Source organism: Hydra viridissima, unplaced genomic scaffold (assembly GCF_058129835.1).
Source record: "Hydra viridissima isolate aposymbiotic clone 2 unplaced genomic scaffold, HvirCarnegie_v1 scaffold_7, whole genome shotgun sequence".
Taxonomy (NCBI): domain Eukaryota; kingdom Metazoa; phylum Cnidaria; class Hydrozoa; order Anthoathecata; family Hydridae; genus Hydra; species Hydra viridissima.
This window is the reverse complement of record NW_028324306.1, coordinates 13,459,289-13,476,347: the sequence shown is the minus strand read 5'-3', so window position 1 is coordinate 13,476,347 and position 17,059 is coordinate 13,459,289. Positions and strand designations below refer to the sequence as shown.

The window sequence follows — 17,059 nt, the reverse complement described above, 5'->3', positions numbered from 1 at the left end:
TACCTTCCTCTGTTAGATTGACACTTAAATAATTACACCAGCTTTTTTTAGTTTGGGTGACAAAACTGATGCCTTATATAAAAAAAAGTTGGTAAAAATACCAATACTAACATTTTTTGTATTTAACTGACCTTGATTTTGTCTGAAAGCCATTCTAAAATAGGATTGAATAAAAACATTGGATAACTGATAAAAAAAAAAAAAAAAAAAAAAAAAAAAAATGATATTCAGACATATTTAATGTTCTTGACAAAATCAACTATGCTGATCTAAAATCTGAAGCAGAATTTTTCAAGCGCGTCAGAAACTAAAGAAAGTATTTGTAAGCATCTAAAAGCATAAGATGAGAATCTACAAGAACCTTTAGTCGTATTTGTAAAATTCTTAACGAATTTACAACAAAAAATGCGCTTTAACTTCGAATGGACCATTAATTCAAAGACACCAGCATTAATAATATTCGGATGGTCTGATAGTGGTTGGATACCCACAGATCATTATGTGGGTTCGGAATTTTAGCAGAACGTCAAGAAACAAATATAGTGCTTCTTTTCATTAATGGTCATTAAACACATTGCTCGGAATATTAGAATTGTAAAACCATCCGTGGAGATGTATTACTAAATTTCAAGTGTTTCAGTTATTTAGAGAGGTTTAGGCAAAGATTTTTGGTATGGAAATATCCATTAATAGATTTAGAGAAACTGAGATATGACCAGTTGACAGCTAAGATTTTTGTGCACGGGACTATAATGGGGGAAATACGACATTATTTCAGGATTATAGAAATATCAATAATTTCTAATCTCCATCTTAAACCCAAAACGCAGTTATTAAATTTTCAAATGACCTTAGTGCTTTTTTAGAAAAATTTTAAACTGTAATTACAAATAAAGGGAGATTTTAACAAATATAGTATTTACCCAGTAAACATCGAACAGTTGGTAAGTAGTTGGCCCGATCCTAATAACCAACTATTAGCTACAGTTGGGCCAACAGTCGGCTATTTAGTTGGTACCGTGAAAAAAACGTAACGCTTTTACCAACACTTAGCCAACTGTTTTTAAACAATTGTTTGCCATTAACGGCCCAACAGTAATAAAACAGTTGGCTAACAGTTGGTACCATTACCGGCCCAACTATATGATTTTTTTTCGCGATTTCTTAAATTCACTTTTGCGCTTAAATTGAAAGTGCAAAAGTTATAAATCATGTTTTGAATATTGCTTAATAACAAAGTATAACTTTGCTTTTTCATATTTAATTTTCTATCTAATAGTGATTGTTTGTATATCAGACTTTACCAAACAGTACTACTGTCGACACAAAATATTGTATTATTTATAGATAACTTAGTTGAATACAAAAAAAAGAACAAATTTTTTATCATTACATTTTTATTTCCAGACCATTAAAGAAAAATATTTACAAATAAAGAACTAAAAATATTCTATTATTGTAGTTAATATTATTAAGGGTTTGAAACTAATATTGGCAACTTTAATTAAAAACAATATTGTAAAACGCTAATATTTAAAAACGTGGCGATTTATTAGATAATTATTAATAATAATTAAGAAAAATTAGATTTATAAATAAAATCAAGAAAAATAAGCTTTTATAAATTTTCAAAAGAAAATAATAACTAAATATTCTTTTCATTGATTAACTGCAACTGATTTTTTATAACCTTGCTTTTCGTCTGTCTATTTATTCGCCCATCTCCTTGATCATTTGCGCCCTGAAACCATCTTGAAACCATCGGGTAAATATCTTTATCCTTGGAATTAAGATACTGAATTCTTACTGCTGCTAAAAGAATAAAATGAAAATAAATTTAAAAAATCAATTTATTTTTTGTTTAAATATAAATTATTTTTAAGTTATTTTTAAGCTCTTATACGTATACTTTGCAAATCAAGAATTACATTAACTGGTTAGCAGTTTTAAAAATATGTGCATATGATAATAAGTTCAAGTCACCAAGGGAGAATATAATATCTTACAAATTTACAACTAATGACAACACTGGTAATTGTCATAAGTACTAACATATTATATTCTTTCTTAGTGTTGTAAACATATTTTTGTAAATATAAAAATACAGTTGACTTTAATAGACTAAAAATTTACATAACTAGTAATACTTACATAGTAAGCACTTTAACACAAAATGATAACATCGCAACTTAACCTTGCCCATTCCAGTAGCTATCATCTTACTTGAAGATCCGTTTAGATTACATAAAACGCTAAAATTTTTGGAAAACATGGCTCCCAACACACATCATATGTATTTTGGACGTTCAACTTTACCGCCAATAGAACGCAGATATTCGACCTAAAAACAAATAATGCTACATATTACAACTTTTTTATTTAAACTATTTTTTCAAAGGTAAATGAAAATGTATTCGGTATAATATAACTAAGGTATTATTAAATTACCTTTGATAAATTACAATTATAAGACTTATAAAAAAACTTATCTTTGATCTTATAAAATAATAGTTACTAGTTTAAACGCAACCTGAAGACTGCTAGAAACATTATAATACAAAAAATAATTTCAAACTTTATAGAGAGCCATCTCAGATTTCATCTGTATCATAAGGTTAAACCTCTCCAAATCTTCCTTACTTTCCATTGGAAGGCCAGAGGGAACAACAATATCTTCATTATCCAAAAAACTTTGAACTTCTAAAAACTTATTTTTTTGCTCCAGTTCTGTTAATCTTAACTCCAAAGCTGCTAACTTCTCTATAAACATACATAAATAATTAAATAATATTTGATTGCATTTGAATCTTATTGGAAAACTGGTTTCAGAAACACAATCTAGTTTTTAAATTGAAGACATACATGGATAAAGGTGTTATGGAACTCAAATATTTGGAGTTAAAATTTTAAACATTCATGTTATTTATCCCTGTAGGTGAATTGATTGCTGTAAAAAGGGTATTCTAGCACATTTTTGTGCTGTGTTATTAAGGCCATGGAAAAGAGTGTTATTTAAAACCTTTATCTGCATAAAAAAGTAGAAATGTGTATTTTTGTAACATGAAATATGTATTTTTTTAAAGCCTTCATCCATTTATGACTTTAATTAAAACACAAATTAATTTTTTTTACAAAAAATATAAATAGTTTTCCTTTGTCAATATGTCAGCATCTTAATCAATGTATGTATGCTTAACACATATACAATGTATAACAAGTAGTAAAACAAAAAAAAAAAAACAACAAACAAATAGTTTATCCAAAACCTTACTTTCCTGATCCCCAAAATTTTGAACAGTTTTCTCATAGTTTTCAGAAGTCGAAGTCCCTTTTAATAAAATGCTATAATTATATGCATTATATGAATATATATATATATATATATATATATATATATATATATATATATATATATATATATATATATATATATAATATAATATAAATGTTATATATGCTTAATATGAAATGTATATGTCACATTGTATATGCAATTGCATATACCATTTATTTATATACTGCATATATTATGTTAATATTATATATGGCATATATTATATGCAATATATACAAAATACATAGGGATGTCTGCCAATATTTTTAGGTGGATTTCTCTGACTTTTCCCTGATACTTTCCTGATCTTCTACCTGTTTTCCTTGATTTAACTTAAAGTTACCCAAATTCAACTTCACAAAAATTGACCTGGATTCGTTTAGAAAAATGCTCTTCAACTGCAAAAATGTAAACAATAATACAACCCACACTAAATGTATCAAGTATTGATACATTTAATATGGGTTGTATAATTGTTTACATTTTTGCAAGTGAAGATTCAAGATTCGCTTGATGCAAGTGAAGTTCATAAAACTATTTGCCAAATAAACTTTTATATTACATGTACTATGTACAACTTATTTAAGTTATGTAAGTTTGATGAAGAGCCATTTTCCCTGATTTCTCCCTGATTTTTTTAAAATTCAACCTAATTTCCTTGATTATCCTAGATTTTTTGCAGATATCTGATTTCCCTGACTTTTCCCTGAATTCCCCTGATCTGGCAGACACTCTGTATGTATGTATATATATATATATATATATATATATATATATATATATATATATATATATATATATATATATATATATATATATATATATACATACATACAAACATACATACATATACATACAGAAATACACACATAAACATACTACTATACACGCACATATACATTTTAGCTGTATTTAAACTTTTGATAATGGTTAAAATAGAGCTAAAATGTCTTATACAAATACAACAATGGTGTCATCATAAAAATAAATTAAAAACTCAACCCATGTCAAAAATTATATCTGAATGTGTCACTAATGGATAAATGTAAAATATTTCTACTTACCAGCGTAACTGTTATATTAAGAGGTGTACGAGAGTTTGAGTTTAAAAGTTTAATTAAAGGGTAGAAAAAGCGTTTGAAAGAAAAAAAAATGATAAAAAGCTTCAAACTAAACTAACTCTATTGAATAGTTTTAATCATTGAATGAATCTATTTGAATAATTTTAATAATTAGTCGCATGGTCTAAGTGAATATATTTATAATATACATTTACAAACTTACGGGAAACTTTTACGATTCAAAAACACGCGGTATACAGTCGGTTAATGGTTGGCAAGAAATGCCAACAGTTAGCCAACTGTAGCCAATGCTGGCCCGTCAGTTGGACCAACTAAAGCGTGTTTACTGGGTAGTATCTCCTAACCTAATCTCTAGTCCTAAACCTAACCTCTTGATGTTTTTCAGTTAGTGAGGAGTAATTAAGTTATTTGTTGCTTTAGAACAAATGACGAATCTTGCAAAACATTGCAGTAAGTCTGAGAGAGATGGTTATACTTCAGGAAAATCTATTTTACCCTCCAATAAAGCTTAAATTAATCTATTCTACTACCGAGTTGATCATATAAAATAAATGTTAAAGTTTTAGTTTTCTTTTAATACTCCGGCCATAATTCAAGCCATAATTCTTTTAATACTCCGGCCATAATTCAAGCTTCTTTGAATTTTTTTTTTATATATATAAAAGAGATTACCAAAGAAAGATTACCACTTTTATGAATTCAAGCACAGCATAATAAATAATGATTTTCTTTAAATAAATGCGAAGAGTAAAGAGACTTTAAACCCAATCATTTCTAACCCTGGATTAAAATTCTTCTTCTAAAGAAAAGGCCCAGCTGAGTTTTGTGGACTTAAAGTTATGAAAAAAAATGGGGTTTAGTAGTTCGTAGGTTAGGAGGATTAAGTTTGTAAGGGTATGTAGATACTTCCTGATTCTGTGTATTGGTAGCTCTCTGACTCATTTATTCTTCGCTTCTAACAGTATCTAAAGGAAAAAGATTTTTATTATTAGAACTTAAAGAGGTAATATTGCTCTCTATACTTTTCTTTGCGAGCGGTATTTCTTCTTTAAATGCTAATAAAAAAAATCTTTTTCCTGTTGATACTGTAATCTTTTATAATAATTTCTCAACTTTAAATTATAAAAAAAACATTTCTTACTCAGTTTCCTTTTTTCTTATTGTTCTTTATTTCATGTATCTAGTTATAAATTACCCTAACCACCTATGCCCACCCGTATGTCACCAATTACTGTAAGTTGCCTTACTCTCTCCTAACTCTTTCAAATCCTCCTCGCAATCTTATATTAGCTTTCCCTTTGTCTTTACATGTTTTAAGTTTTTTGTTTTGCGTCAATTTTTTGGGGCACTGGTCTTTTATTTTTATTTGTTAGTTAAACTGTTACAAAAGATATTTTTCCAATTAGAACTAACTTCCTCACGATATTACTAGTTAATAGTTATCTATTTCCTTTTTCAAACTTTTTTTCTTTATTTGGTAATAGTTTTTGGCCACACTTATGCAGCTTAGTTTATATATATACGATTAACTGTTTTTTTTTTCAACAAGTTAAGTTATTAAATTATAACAAATGCAGTATCGGCGCTCATAGCTGTCTACCAAACATGTCAAAAGGGTTTGGCAATCTTTTTCAGTAAAGGTAAAAAATGATCAAAAAATGTCTTGTATACTGATGGAATTTTATACAACATGCTTGGAGGCCATTGTAGTTAAAAAGTGTTGTAACGTGAAAATAAAAAAATGCATTTTAAAATTTGGTTCCCACAGTCACACGAAAGAATTAAAATGTGATAGCTTGGGGGTCAATGGTAGTAGCTACGATAACCATTTGCAATTGATCGAGGAAAAGAGTTACTTAAAGAAGAAGAATGTTTGGAAGAAAAGTTTAATGGAAGAAAAACTGTTCATCTTAACAAAAGATTTTTAGTGGAGGAAAAAAGAAAATGCTAGTAAAAAAATAAGGAGGAGAAATTAGAAAGTTCGTTGAAAAAGTTTAGTAGAAAAAAAAAAAGATGGATCGTTGAAGAAAAGAGAACGATCGAAGAATTGATTGAGTCGAAAAAAGAGAAATGATAGTTGAAAAGATTTAAAAGAAAGATAATTGATCATGGTAATAATTAAAGAAAAAATAAAAATGCTGATTTAAAGTTGTTTATTCCTTACAAAATGAAAGAAACAAGTATTTGAAGTTGAATTTATTTCATTCCCTGTAAAACTTATTCTTAAATTTGTTATTATTTTTTTTGTGTATGAAACTTAGGACTAAAAAAAAAACTGATCAAGTATTTTTTACTAATTTTGGTAAAAAACGAAAAATTTCTTTTGTTATTCAATTTATAGATTTTGCTTTACGCATTTTTCTAAGTATTGCTGGATAAATTTATATATTTATTGAAAAAAACACATCTTTTTTCAGAGTGACGTTGAGTAAAATGTTTTAAAAAATGGAGTAGTTTTGATGAGCAATGTTAGGTAAATCCCTTCAAAAAATAATAATGGTAGTTGCAGTAAAAAGATCTATTCAGTAAATATTGTTAGCAGTACCATACTAAGCTAATATGCCTCCTTTATTAAGACACTTGCAACTGCAAAATATACGAGAGACATTTTCTGCAAAATTATTTAGGCCATAAATTTAGAAATATGTTAACAATCAGCCTGACTTTTAAAAACAGTTCGGTGTAACCATTTAGTACATTTCCACCAATTTTAGTTTACTTCCTAAAGTTAATTGATATTTTTGACTGCTTTTTTAGCCACTTAAAGAGGGTAAATTTGCATGAAGTATGAGGTTAAAAATTGTTTTTTTCCATGGAAGAAATTTAAAAAATTCTAAAATTTGTGTCAAGAACACTCAGATTTATTTTAAGAGACCATCATGCAATCTGTTAAAAAAGCGCAAATTTTTCGTTCCAGATAAATGAACTAGATTTTAATTTAAATTGAAAAGTAACGGGGGTCGAGAGCTGGTGTGACACTAAGAAGCTTGAATTAACCGCAATAAAAAGAAAAGAGTAAAGCAATGAGGCTTTAGTTTCACTGGCAGCATTTCAACAAATAAATCAGAACTGTCCTGACTTTAAATATGGAATCAATAGGATGTGGTATTTATGTAACTTAATACTTAAAAACATTACTGCGGACAAAAACTTGCTCTAAACGACACTTACTTGCAACCTTGTGGCAAGCAAATCACCAAAGCGAAGCTGGTAGATTTAATCATCAATGCCATTCCTCCAATTCATCATCAGTTTTGTTTGCAGTTAATTGTTGATGTTGGGGTTGAGAAGTCTATGTAAAAAGATTCGATACCTGTAGACGAACAGTGAAGATTGATAAAAGTTTCAGATCTTGAAACAAAGTGATAACTCATAACTCCAAATTATTTGATTTTGATTAAGTTTTTTCAATAATGATGACTATCCTTATGAAACTATTTCAATATAGTTCAGTTTTGTTGGTGCAATGTTGATGCAATGTTGATGCAATGTTGATGAAATATTGATGCAATGTTAATGCAAATCCAAACCTTGCTTTAACCCTAAGTACACAATTTGAAACCTTCTTCATTTGATTTATTAATTGATCAACAAGCATGATTACTGCTCAATAAGTATGCTATTTTCTAGTAATAAATTTAAGTAGTGTTTATTAGTGTAACGTTTATTTATTGACATGCAGCCGTTAGTTTTATAGTTTCAGTTAAAAGTTTATTTGCTGTTTTCTAAGAGTTACTTTCAACAAAAAAAAGAATCCCTACGACAGGAAATTTCAAAAATAAAAAACAAGTCAAAAGAAAATCTTTCTTTTCTTAACCGATCATTCAAAAATGTATAAAAAAAGGTAGGTATAAAATTTTGCAACAAAACTTTCCATCAATTCACAAAAACAATTGTGGTTAAAGTCCGCAAGGGCCCTGGCATTTGTAGAAATATCCGTCACAATCCCAATCCCCAACACAGCTTTTTGAACCTTGACCTGTTTTAGCGTTTGTCCAACACCACATTTTTCCCAATAACTAAAACAAATCGCAAAAAGGACGTTAGTTAATGCAAATGCAGATTATACGAGCTGAAAACACATTTTTTTAAAAAATATATTACTCCGTATTTAGTTATTACGTCATTCCGATCGGAAATTTTAGAAAAATAACTTCAAAAATGAATTTAAAATGAATAATTTGCAACTGATCATTTTATATTTATAGCAGCTTTAGAATGAAAGGTTTTCATGTTTTTTTTTTTTGTTTTTTTTTTTTTTTGTTTTTTTTTTCTTCTTTTTTTTTTTTTCACATATAGATGCTTTTGACAAACGTCCTAGTTTATTTGAGGAAATTCTTACATCGCAATATGCCCAACATTTGGATTTGTAGCAACCATATTCTACTTTAAAACCGGTATTTTTGTCAGTACCTTTTCTTGTACATTCTGCGAAAATAACGATTGAAAGGACGAAAACAACAAACAGCAGTTGAGTCGATCTCATTTTATTTTTTATGCTAAATTAAATAGAAATAATCTGATGAGAAATATTTACCCAATGCATCAGTTTAAACAGTGCATACCCATACCTCACGAAAATAAAGATTGAGCAAAAAAACTTACGTTTGTTTCACGTGTTGCTAAAAGCCCTTCAAACTAGGCAAATGATTGCATTCATCGAAATGTCACATTTATATACCTTGATGAGAGCTGGAAAAAGAATCTTAATTAAACAGATTTCATAACAAAAATAATACTATAACCCAATTGTCTCTCAGAAAACCGGATTATAGTTTTACTTTTGTTATAAGATTTCTCTTTACTTAAAGTATTATTTCTAACAAAAAAACATTGAACGCTAGTTAAAAGTTAATTCTTTGTGTAATTGAAGGTGTGTTTCAGAATCTCTTTAAGTTTGAGCTTTTAATCTACACTAGGATTACATTTTACAGAAGCGCATTTTTTAAAAATGAATTTCTTTGTGAACTCTGTTTCAATAACAAGTATCATAAAAGACTTTAAATTAGAAAAGCTTGAAATAGATTTTTTGATTTAAAATGAACGAAAAGCTACTGGTGTGGTCGCTCTAATTTCAATCGATATTAAATTGTATTACAGCAATAATATCTGCAAAAATAAAATTTCCTTTAAACAAACAATAATCAGATGGAGCTACATGCAATCTAAAGAATACATTCAAAAAAGTCTTAATTTGTCGAGGTGATGACAAAAAGAAAGTACTATAATTTTGTTTGGAATAAAAGAAAGTCCTAATAAGTAAAAAAGAAAGTCCTAATGTTTAGTATTATATATTTCTTGAATATTAAAATGACTAATACACTAAAGACATTATTTTTCTGACAGAGATATACTAATTCTACACATAATATAAAATTAAAAATTCCTTTCCAATAATCTACGTAAAACTTTACTTAGTTTAGACTTTTTAGCTGCTTTTCCTTGTTTTTCTTTCAAATTTTCTAGCCGAATTCGCTTTCTTTCCTATTTCTCAGACGCTTTTTCACCTTTTTTTTTCTTTCTTTCTTGCTTTTTCTTAATTCTCTGTCTTTCTAATTCTTCTTTAGCTCTCTTTTTCTCCTCTAAACTAACAATATATTCGTTAGATGTAATGACTGATGAAACCTTTTTTGCTTGTTTTGGTACTTTTTTACTCTGAAATTCTTCTGGACAAACAAATATTGACTCGAAAACATTGTCATTTGCTTGCAAAGATCCTTGAACTGGTGCTAAAACTGTCTCATTAATTTCAATGTTTGATTCTGGTTGTGTTAAGTTCTCATTACTTACTGAAGTTTCCTCGAATGGCGTTTCAAGAACCATGTTCTTTTTCGAGTTTTGGGATCAACACCTTCTATTTTGTCTATTTTATTTTGCCAGAAATAAAATAAGACTTCTTGTTCTATTGCACCTGTCCAATACGTAAGATTACAATGGGCTCTAAAAGATTTTAATTGGTCATGTGTCATATTAGTTTCTTAATCATTTTTGCCCTTATTAATTGGACTTAACAGTTCGGCTATAACTGGAATTTCAGCGGATTCTTTGGGGTTCCTTTGAATTTCATTTTCTTGTACACTTAACTTTTGTAAGATTCAAATTTTCTAGTAAAAAAGGACATAAAACGCAGCATTTAAATTCATTTGGTATTAAAGTTGGATTTTCCTGTACTTTTGCAATTGCAGGGGCTCAAATGTCCTTTTTGGTAGAGCAACTCCAAGGTTTTGCATTTCCATTCTGTGACTACATCGGTCCAAATATCTTTTGCAGCATGAAAGTAAACTCTGTCCAATGGAAAGTTAGCTGCAATTTCTGGTGGAATTCGCCGTTCATATGGATACAAAATCAAAGGTGGTGCAAAGAAATTACGTGCTTTTACTGTTATCATAACTGAGAAACTTTCTTTATCACTATTTGCATTGATGTAATACAATTGTTTGTTTTTTTGCCCAATTGCATTTTTAATAGATAGACACAAATCAAAAAATGACTTCGATCAGTATCCTCAAACCCAGACAATAAATCATTTTTAACTATATACTCTGTTATTTTTTAAAACCACGCTTTAATATCTTGTTGGGAAACACAAGTGTTCTGTGTTTTGGAAGTGTCTGAGTCTTTCGAATCAAAAGTTTTGAATGTCTCTTGAAAAAATTGCGTGCCTAACGAGTGCCAATTACTTTTTGGTCAAGAATTATTTTATGTATCGGGTCCGCCAAATAACTTTTTTTTTTTGAAAATGCTATAAAAAAAACTACTGAATATTTTCTCAAATGTCTTTTTTATTTGAAAGTACAATCCTTCCGGTTAATAATGGAAAATAATTTCATTCAAATGGCTGCCTCGGCTGGCCATGCAGTAGCCTACACGATCGGTCCAATTTTTAAGCACATTATCAATTGTGTGCAGCTGTATTTCACCTATGGTTTCACGAATATTGTCCTTTAAAGCGTCAATTGTCTCTGGCTTGTCGGCGTAACACTTATCTTTGAGGGCACCCCACAAATAATAGTCCAACGGTGTCAAATCGCAGCTCCGAGGTGGCCAAACGACATCAGCTCTGCGGCTGATAATGCGATCTTCAAAAACAGGGCGCAAAACATCGAGTGTAGCTTCGGCTGTGTGGCACGTAGCGCCGTCCTGTTAAAACCAAATGTTGCCAATATCCTCCTCTTCAATTTTTGTGAACAAAAATTCCGTCAACATGGCCCGATAACGATCGTCATTGACTGTAACGGCCACTCCTTGCACATTTTCAAAGAAAAATGGCCCAATTATGCCTCTGGACCAAAATCCGCACCAAACAGTGACTCGTTTTGGGTGCATTGGCTTTTCAATGTATGCGTGCGGGTTTTCTGTGCCCCAAATGCGATAATTTTGCTTGTTTACATAACCGGCAAAGATCAAAATGAGCTTCATCTGAAAAGATGATTTTTTTGGCAAAATCGGCATCTTCTGTAAGTCGATCGCGGGCCCACTTAGCGAAGCGAAAACGCATTGGATGGTCAGTTGGCTTCAACTCCTGAACCAATTGCACTTTGTATGGCGTCATACCAAGGTCTTTATGCAAAATTCGTCTCAATGATGTCTCCGAAATGTTCAATTGTTGAGAACGACGGTGAATTGATGTTGATGGCGCTTCACGCACACTTTCTGCCACAGCAGCAATATTCTCGGGTATACGCACTGTTTTTGGCTTTTCACGCTTTGGTTTATCGATGAGGATGCCAGTTTCTTTCACTTTTTTTACAAGATAACGAACATACGGAGCTGACGGTGCTTCTCTTCTTCCAAAATCCGTACGCAATTTTCGCACACATTCTGCAACATTACCATGATTTTCAAAGTAATGTCGCAATATTTCCCAGCGTTGTTCAAGCGTATACACAACCATATTCGTTCAGCGGAAGGATAAAACTAATTATCTGTCAAATCAGACATGAGCTAAGTGTTACCATTCACAAAATAAGCACTAGTTGAAAAAAAAAAAGTTAGATGGCGGACCCGTTACTAAAAAAGTTTCTAAAAAGTTTCTTTGTGACTGGCATACCAACATCGGCCATATCAAGTGGCCAATTTTTAATTTTAACCTTTACAGTTTTAACAAAAATTGTTGGACGCCCTATTTGACTTTTTGCTCGACCTTGTGTTTGCTGTTAAAAGGGTTTTCCTAGGTATTTTATAAAATTTAGATGCTGCATATATTGTCATAGTCTTCTTTTTTTTTTTTTTTACCCAATGCTTCATCCATATCCTGTTGTGAATATGGCTTGTAAGATCTTTTTGGGCCTAAAACAAAAATTAAATTATTTTTATGAGGCAAGGAATTTCTTTTGTATACGGTAAAAAAGAGGAAAAAAGAAAGTCACATCAAATTTTTCGTAAAAAATATTAGTTTTTATGTGTAAATCGATCGTTTTAACATAGAAATTCCAAACTTACCACGTTCATGTGCCATTATTGATCAAAATAGTTTTTTAACAAGCTCTCATCAAGGTATATAAATGTGAAGTTTGAAGGACTTTTAGCAACTCGTGAAACAATTACAAGTTTTTTTGCTCAATCTTTATCTTCATGAGGTATGGGTATGCACTGCTTAGACTGATGCATCGGGTAAATATTTCTCATCAGATTATTTCTATTTAATTTAGCATAAAAAATAAAATGAGATCGACTCAACTGCTGTTTGTTGTTTTCGTCCTTTCAATCGTTATGTTCGCAGAATGTACAAGAAAAGGTATTGATCCAAATACCAGATCAAAAAACATGAAAACCTTTCATTCTAAAGCTGCTATAAATATAAAATGATCAGTTGCAAATTATTCATTTTAAATTCATTTTTGAAGTTATTTTTCTAAAATTTCCGATCGGAATGACGTAATAACTAAATACGGAGTAATACTTTTTTTAAAAAAAATGTGTTTTCAGCTCGTATAATCTGCATTTGCATTAACTAACGTCCTTTTTGCAATTTGTTTTAGTTATTGGGAAAAATGTGGTGTTGGACAAACGCTAAAACAGGTCAAGGTTCAAAAAGCTGTGTTGGAGATTGGGATTGTGACGGATATTTCTACAAATGCCAGGGCCCTTGCGGACTTTAACCATAATTGTTTTTGTGAATTGATGGAAAGATTTGTTGCTAAATTTTATACCTACCTTTTTTTATACATTTTTGAATGATCGGTTAAGAAAAGAAAGATTTTCTTTTGACTTGTTTTTTATTTTTGAAATTTCCTGTCGTAAGGATTCTTTTTTTGTCTCAATAACGCACAGGCTTAACAACAACTTTTACAAAACGATTCCTAACCGCCTTTTTTATTTGTTTATGACCTCAAAACGGTCAAAACCTCAATCTTCCATTTGTGTAAAAGTTAGCAAATAAAACGGGCAAATTAAAATCGGCAAATTAAAATCGGCGCGCAATCAGATATTTAATATTATCGATTTAACATGCAGTTCAACGACAACAAAAAACAGGAGAAAGTTAGGTAAGTTATGCGAAAATTATTTTTTTAAATTTTCATTTACAATTTGTCACCAGCAACTTTTTAGTTGCAGTAGCAATCAATTATTCTCCTGCAACTAAAAAGTTGCAGGCGACTAATTGAGTATGGAAATTAAAACTCCTAGGAGAATTAATCTTTTATTACTTTAAAATCAAATACTTAAAAGATTGAAAAATTATTTCACAAAGTCGCAGTGACTGTCATAAAAATGGCGTTTGATCTATCCCTTGTCCGATTTTCATGATTCCCAGCCTCTTTTAGATGGTTCATTACTTCTTTTTGTATTTCTGCACTGTTGGCATCATAAAGAACATTCATCATAACATTTCAGTATTTTATCAAGCTATGCTCGTATAACTTGATTAGATACATGAGGAAAATTCAGTCTATTCTTTCGCAATTTGGTAACTTCTTAGAAAATTTCCGCTATTCGCTTCTTCCTTCCTTTGATTTCTGGTCAAAGGAATGGTAGTGTCCGATAATTTGCTTTTGGATAGACATTCTGCACTATTCTTCCAGTGAATATTCTTCCAAAGGGATCATTCTTCTTCTTTTATGAGTCTTCAAATTTTACCAGGTTATTGGTCCATACATCCTTGTTCTTCTGAATGCTACTATCGCTAGGCTTGTACGTCGCCATGTGTTGCTTCTGTAATAACAATAAAATTAGATAAGCAGCTATACATACACAGTCTAAATTGTTCCAGAATGTTCTAAACTATTCCAGAATGTTCTAAATTGTTTCAAAATGTTCAAAAGCTCAAACACTTCTAATCTATACAAGTTTTAAATGATTTGCAGCAAAGCCACACGTATTAGTAGTTGCAGTTGCAAGCTTAAATAAATGACGAATCGTAATTTTAATTGCGGGGTGACCCTTTTTTACAAACCGAGAGGAATTGAACATGTTTTCAATGTTTTCTAATTAAAGTTCATCAATTTATGACACAGGAAATTATTTTTTTTTAAAAAAGTCAAAAAGTCATAATCCTAGTGAGGGTTAGAGAAGCATTAAAAAACGTCAAGATGCTATAAAAAAAAAAAAGAAGAAGAAGACACCAAGCTTCGATCTGATCAAAGATTAAATGAAAAGAACTTGCGCATAGAGGCAACTTTTTTGGCATGAACATACCACAGCAGAAGTCCTGGAAGAATTCTCCCATTTTCGACTAAATCTTTTCGTAAGATTATATAAAAAAATATTTGTTTCCCCTTTAAATTCAGTGCACTTTTTTACAATGGTTTCTTCTATTAAATTACTTTTGACGGTTATGAAAAACCATATATGAAAGTTTACCATATTGTATAAAGGTAATGTACATATAATTGTTAATATGCAGACTTATTTCTGCATTATAAAAGAATTAAGATATCATGCATGCTGCTTTTTAATTACAGCTTAACCAGATGTGATTTTGCTATATGGTGTTGATGTCACCAAATTAGAAGCAAAATTTTTAGCCTTTTATGATCCAGTGATCAAGGAAGCAGTCAAAAGATGTGCAAACACCAATCAAAACAAGTTGAAGTAGGCATTAAGTTGCATGAAATTAGTAATAATTGTAAATGGATCTTTAATACATGTACAACTAATACTGCTGTTTTTATAAATACAACTTTTTCTCAATTTATTATTTTGCATGTATTTACAATTAAAGAAATCTATTTTTATGTTTAGATTGGAAGGTAATGTTGGTTGCATTGCTGTTACTACCATTATTTTGGGGACCAAGAAGACTTGTTTTTTCTCTTCACAAATAAGAGATATGTTTAAACTGATTGAAAAAAAAATCTTGTTTTTTTGCGTAAATTACACATTTCTTAGCTTTATAGGATTGGGCCTTTGGTGGGAAGGGAAAAGTGCTAATTGTGAAGGGAAAAGTGAGTAAATGGGAAAACAGACTTTTTTAATTAGTTGTATGTGGTGTTCATTTTTGATTTACGTTTATATTTATGTACTTTTTGAATATGTTGTTGCGTATGTACACTGATGCATTTAGTTTGTATTATATTTTAAACTGGAAAATTTTTAAATTGAAAGTGCATGTTTTTGATTTAAGTTTGTTGTCATTAAACTCGTATAAACTTCTATTTGAATATTCCTAATTTTTGTTATGTTTTTTGGAATATTACAATATCACAATATCTTGATGTGGTTTTTATTTGTTTAAATAGTTTTAACTTCAGTTGCATATTTGTACAGTTTATTATGTTTTACATTGAAAAACTTTATTTGCTAAAAGTCGTTTATGTCGCTCTTTTTCTGATTGTGCTGTTTGAAAATTTGTTTTTGCGATTTGATAGTTTTTGCTCAAACGTTGCTGTATATTACTTTGGTGCTATTTTTAAACATTACCGTCGAATGAGTTTGTTTGAATCCCTGATATATAAAATACTGGATACATACATAAATAGACAGAAGTAATTGAAGCCGAGAAAATTTTACCATGATGACGCAAGTTAGGCTGAAAAATGTTGTTCAAACAGCGTATAATTTTATTAAAATGTTATGCCATGAATTAATACAATATCTTCTATATAGAAGACTAACATTGAATACAAGAGTATACATCTATATTTATGTATAATATATTTATCTATAATATAGATATATGTTTATGTACTATATATTTCAAGGTTTGGTTTTAGTTTTGAAATGGTCAATTCGTGGAGTGCTTTTGGATGTACAGTTTTTGTAAGTTTTCATAGGTCAGATAGTAGTTCATATGCAATTTAAACCTTTTATTCATTAGGATTCAGTATAATTTTACTATGTAAATTTTAAAAGACAAGCACAGTATGTATAATAAGTCTTAGCGATGCTTATTTGGATTTTCTGTAAATCCGGAAAAAAGAGCAGCATGGGTTCTTGCAACAAAGCGAAAGAATTTTGTTCCCTCTTCATCAAGTTATATTTGCTCATATCATTTTTCTAAAGATAAAATATTGCGTTTCGGAGATGGCATCAAAAATGATTCAGACAATCTACAAACTGTCAACAAGAAGTTGTCTTTTGTATTAGATGCTAAAATGATATTAAAAATGATATTAAGATGATAAAATTTATTTAAATTTAACAATACATAGTTACTTTAATTAAACTAACTTACAAAAGTAATATGCTGTATCATATTACA

General features: G+C 29.8%; 1 protein-coding gene, 2 long non-coding RNA genes and 1 pseudogene across 4 annotated transcripts; 1 reads left to right on the top strand and 3 right to left on the bottom strand.

Moving 5' to 3' along the window:
• Positions 1–1,537: 1,537 nt before the first annotated feature.
• On the bottom strand, positions 1,538–7,790 carry LOC149886212 (uncharacterized). Its single transcript, XM_090094341.1, has 5 exons — positions 7,730–7,790; positions 3,272–3,457; positions 2,576–2,760; positions 2,152–2,341; positions 1,538–1,812 (listed from the first exon to the last, which is right to left on the bottom strand). Exons 1-4 carry the CDS (start codon positions 7,788–7,790, stop codon positions 2,288–2,290), a joined length of 486 nt encoding a protein of 161 aa, XP_089950467.1. The 3' UTR covers positions 1,538–1,812; positions 2,152–2,287.
• A 416-nt stretch (positions 7,791–8,206) lies between these two features.
• On the bottom strand, positions 8,207–9,162 carry LOC149886211 (uncharacterized). 2 transcript variants are annotated; one of them, XR_016454437.1, is made up of 3 exons: positions 9,022–9,162; positions 8,759–8,915; positions 8,207–8,435 (listed from the first exon to the last, which is right to left on the bottom strand). It is a non-coding gene; the product is annotated as an uncharacterized LOC149886211 (long non-coding RNA). The 2 variants fall into 2 exon arrangements; XR_016454438.1 differs by having other exon boundaries at positions 8,759–8,935; positions 9,022–9,099.
• A 738-nt stretch (positions 9,163–9,900) lies between these two features.
• On the bottom strand, positions 9,901–10,646 carry LOC149886210 (uncharacterized; annotated as a pseudogene).
• A 2,407-nt stretch (positions 10,647–13,053) lies between these two features.
• LOC149886209 (uncharacterized) lies at positions 13,054–13,626 on the top strand. Its single transcript, XR_016454518.1, has 2 exons — positions 13,054–13,153; positions 13,398–13,626. It is a non-coding gene; the product is annotated as an uncharacterized LOC149886209 (long non-coding RNA).
• Positions 13,627–17,059: the final 3,433 nt, after the last annotated feature.

What these genes read in the sequence shown, in the direction of transcription:
- LOC149886212 (XM_090094341.1), bottom strand. Translation starts at nt 7,790, where the DNA reads ATGAGTTATCACTTTGTTTCAAGATCTGAAACTTTTATCAATCTTCAC. An exon ending in TCTTCACTGTTCGTCTACAG is followed by an intron (nt 3,458 to 7,729) that starts GTATCGAATCTT and finishes TTTCATATTAAG; the next exon opens with CATATATAACATTTATATTA. An exon ending in AAATTTTGGGGATCAGGAAA is followed by an intron (nt 2,761 to 3,271) that starts GTAAGGTTTTGG and finishes GTATGTTTATAG; the next exon opens with AGAAGTTAGCAGCTTTGGAG.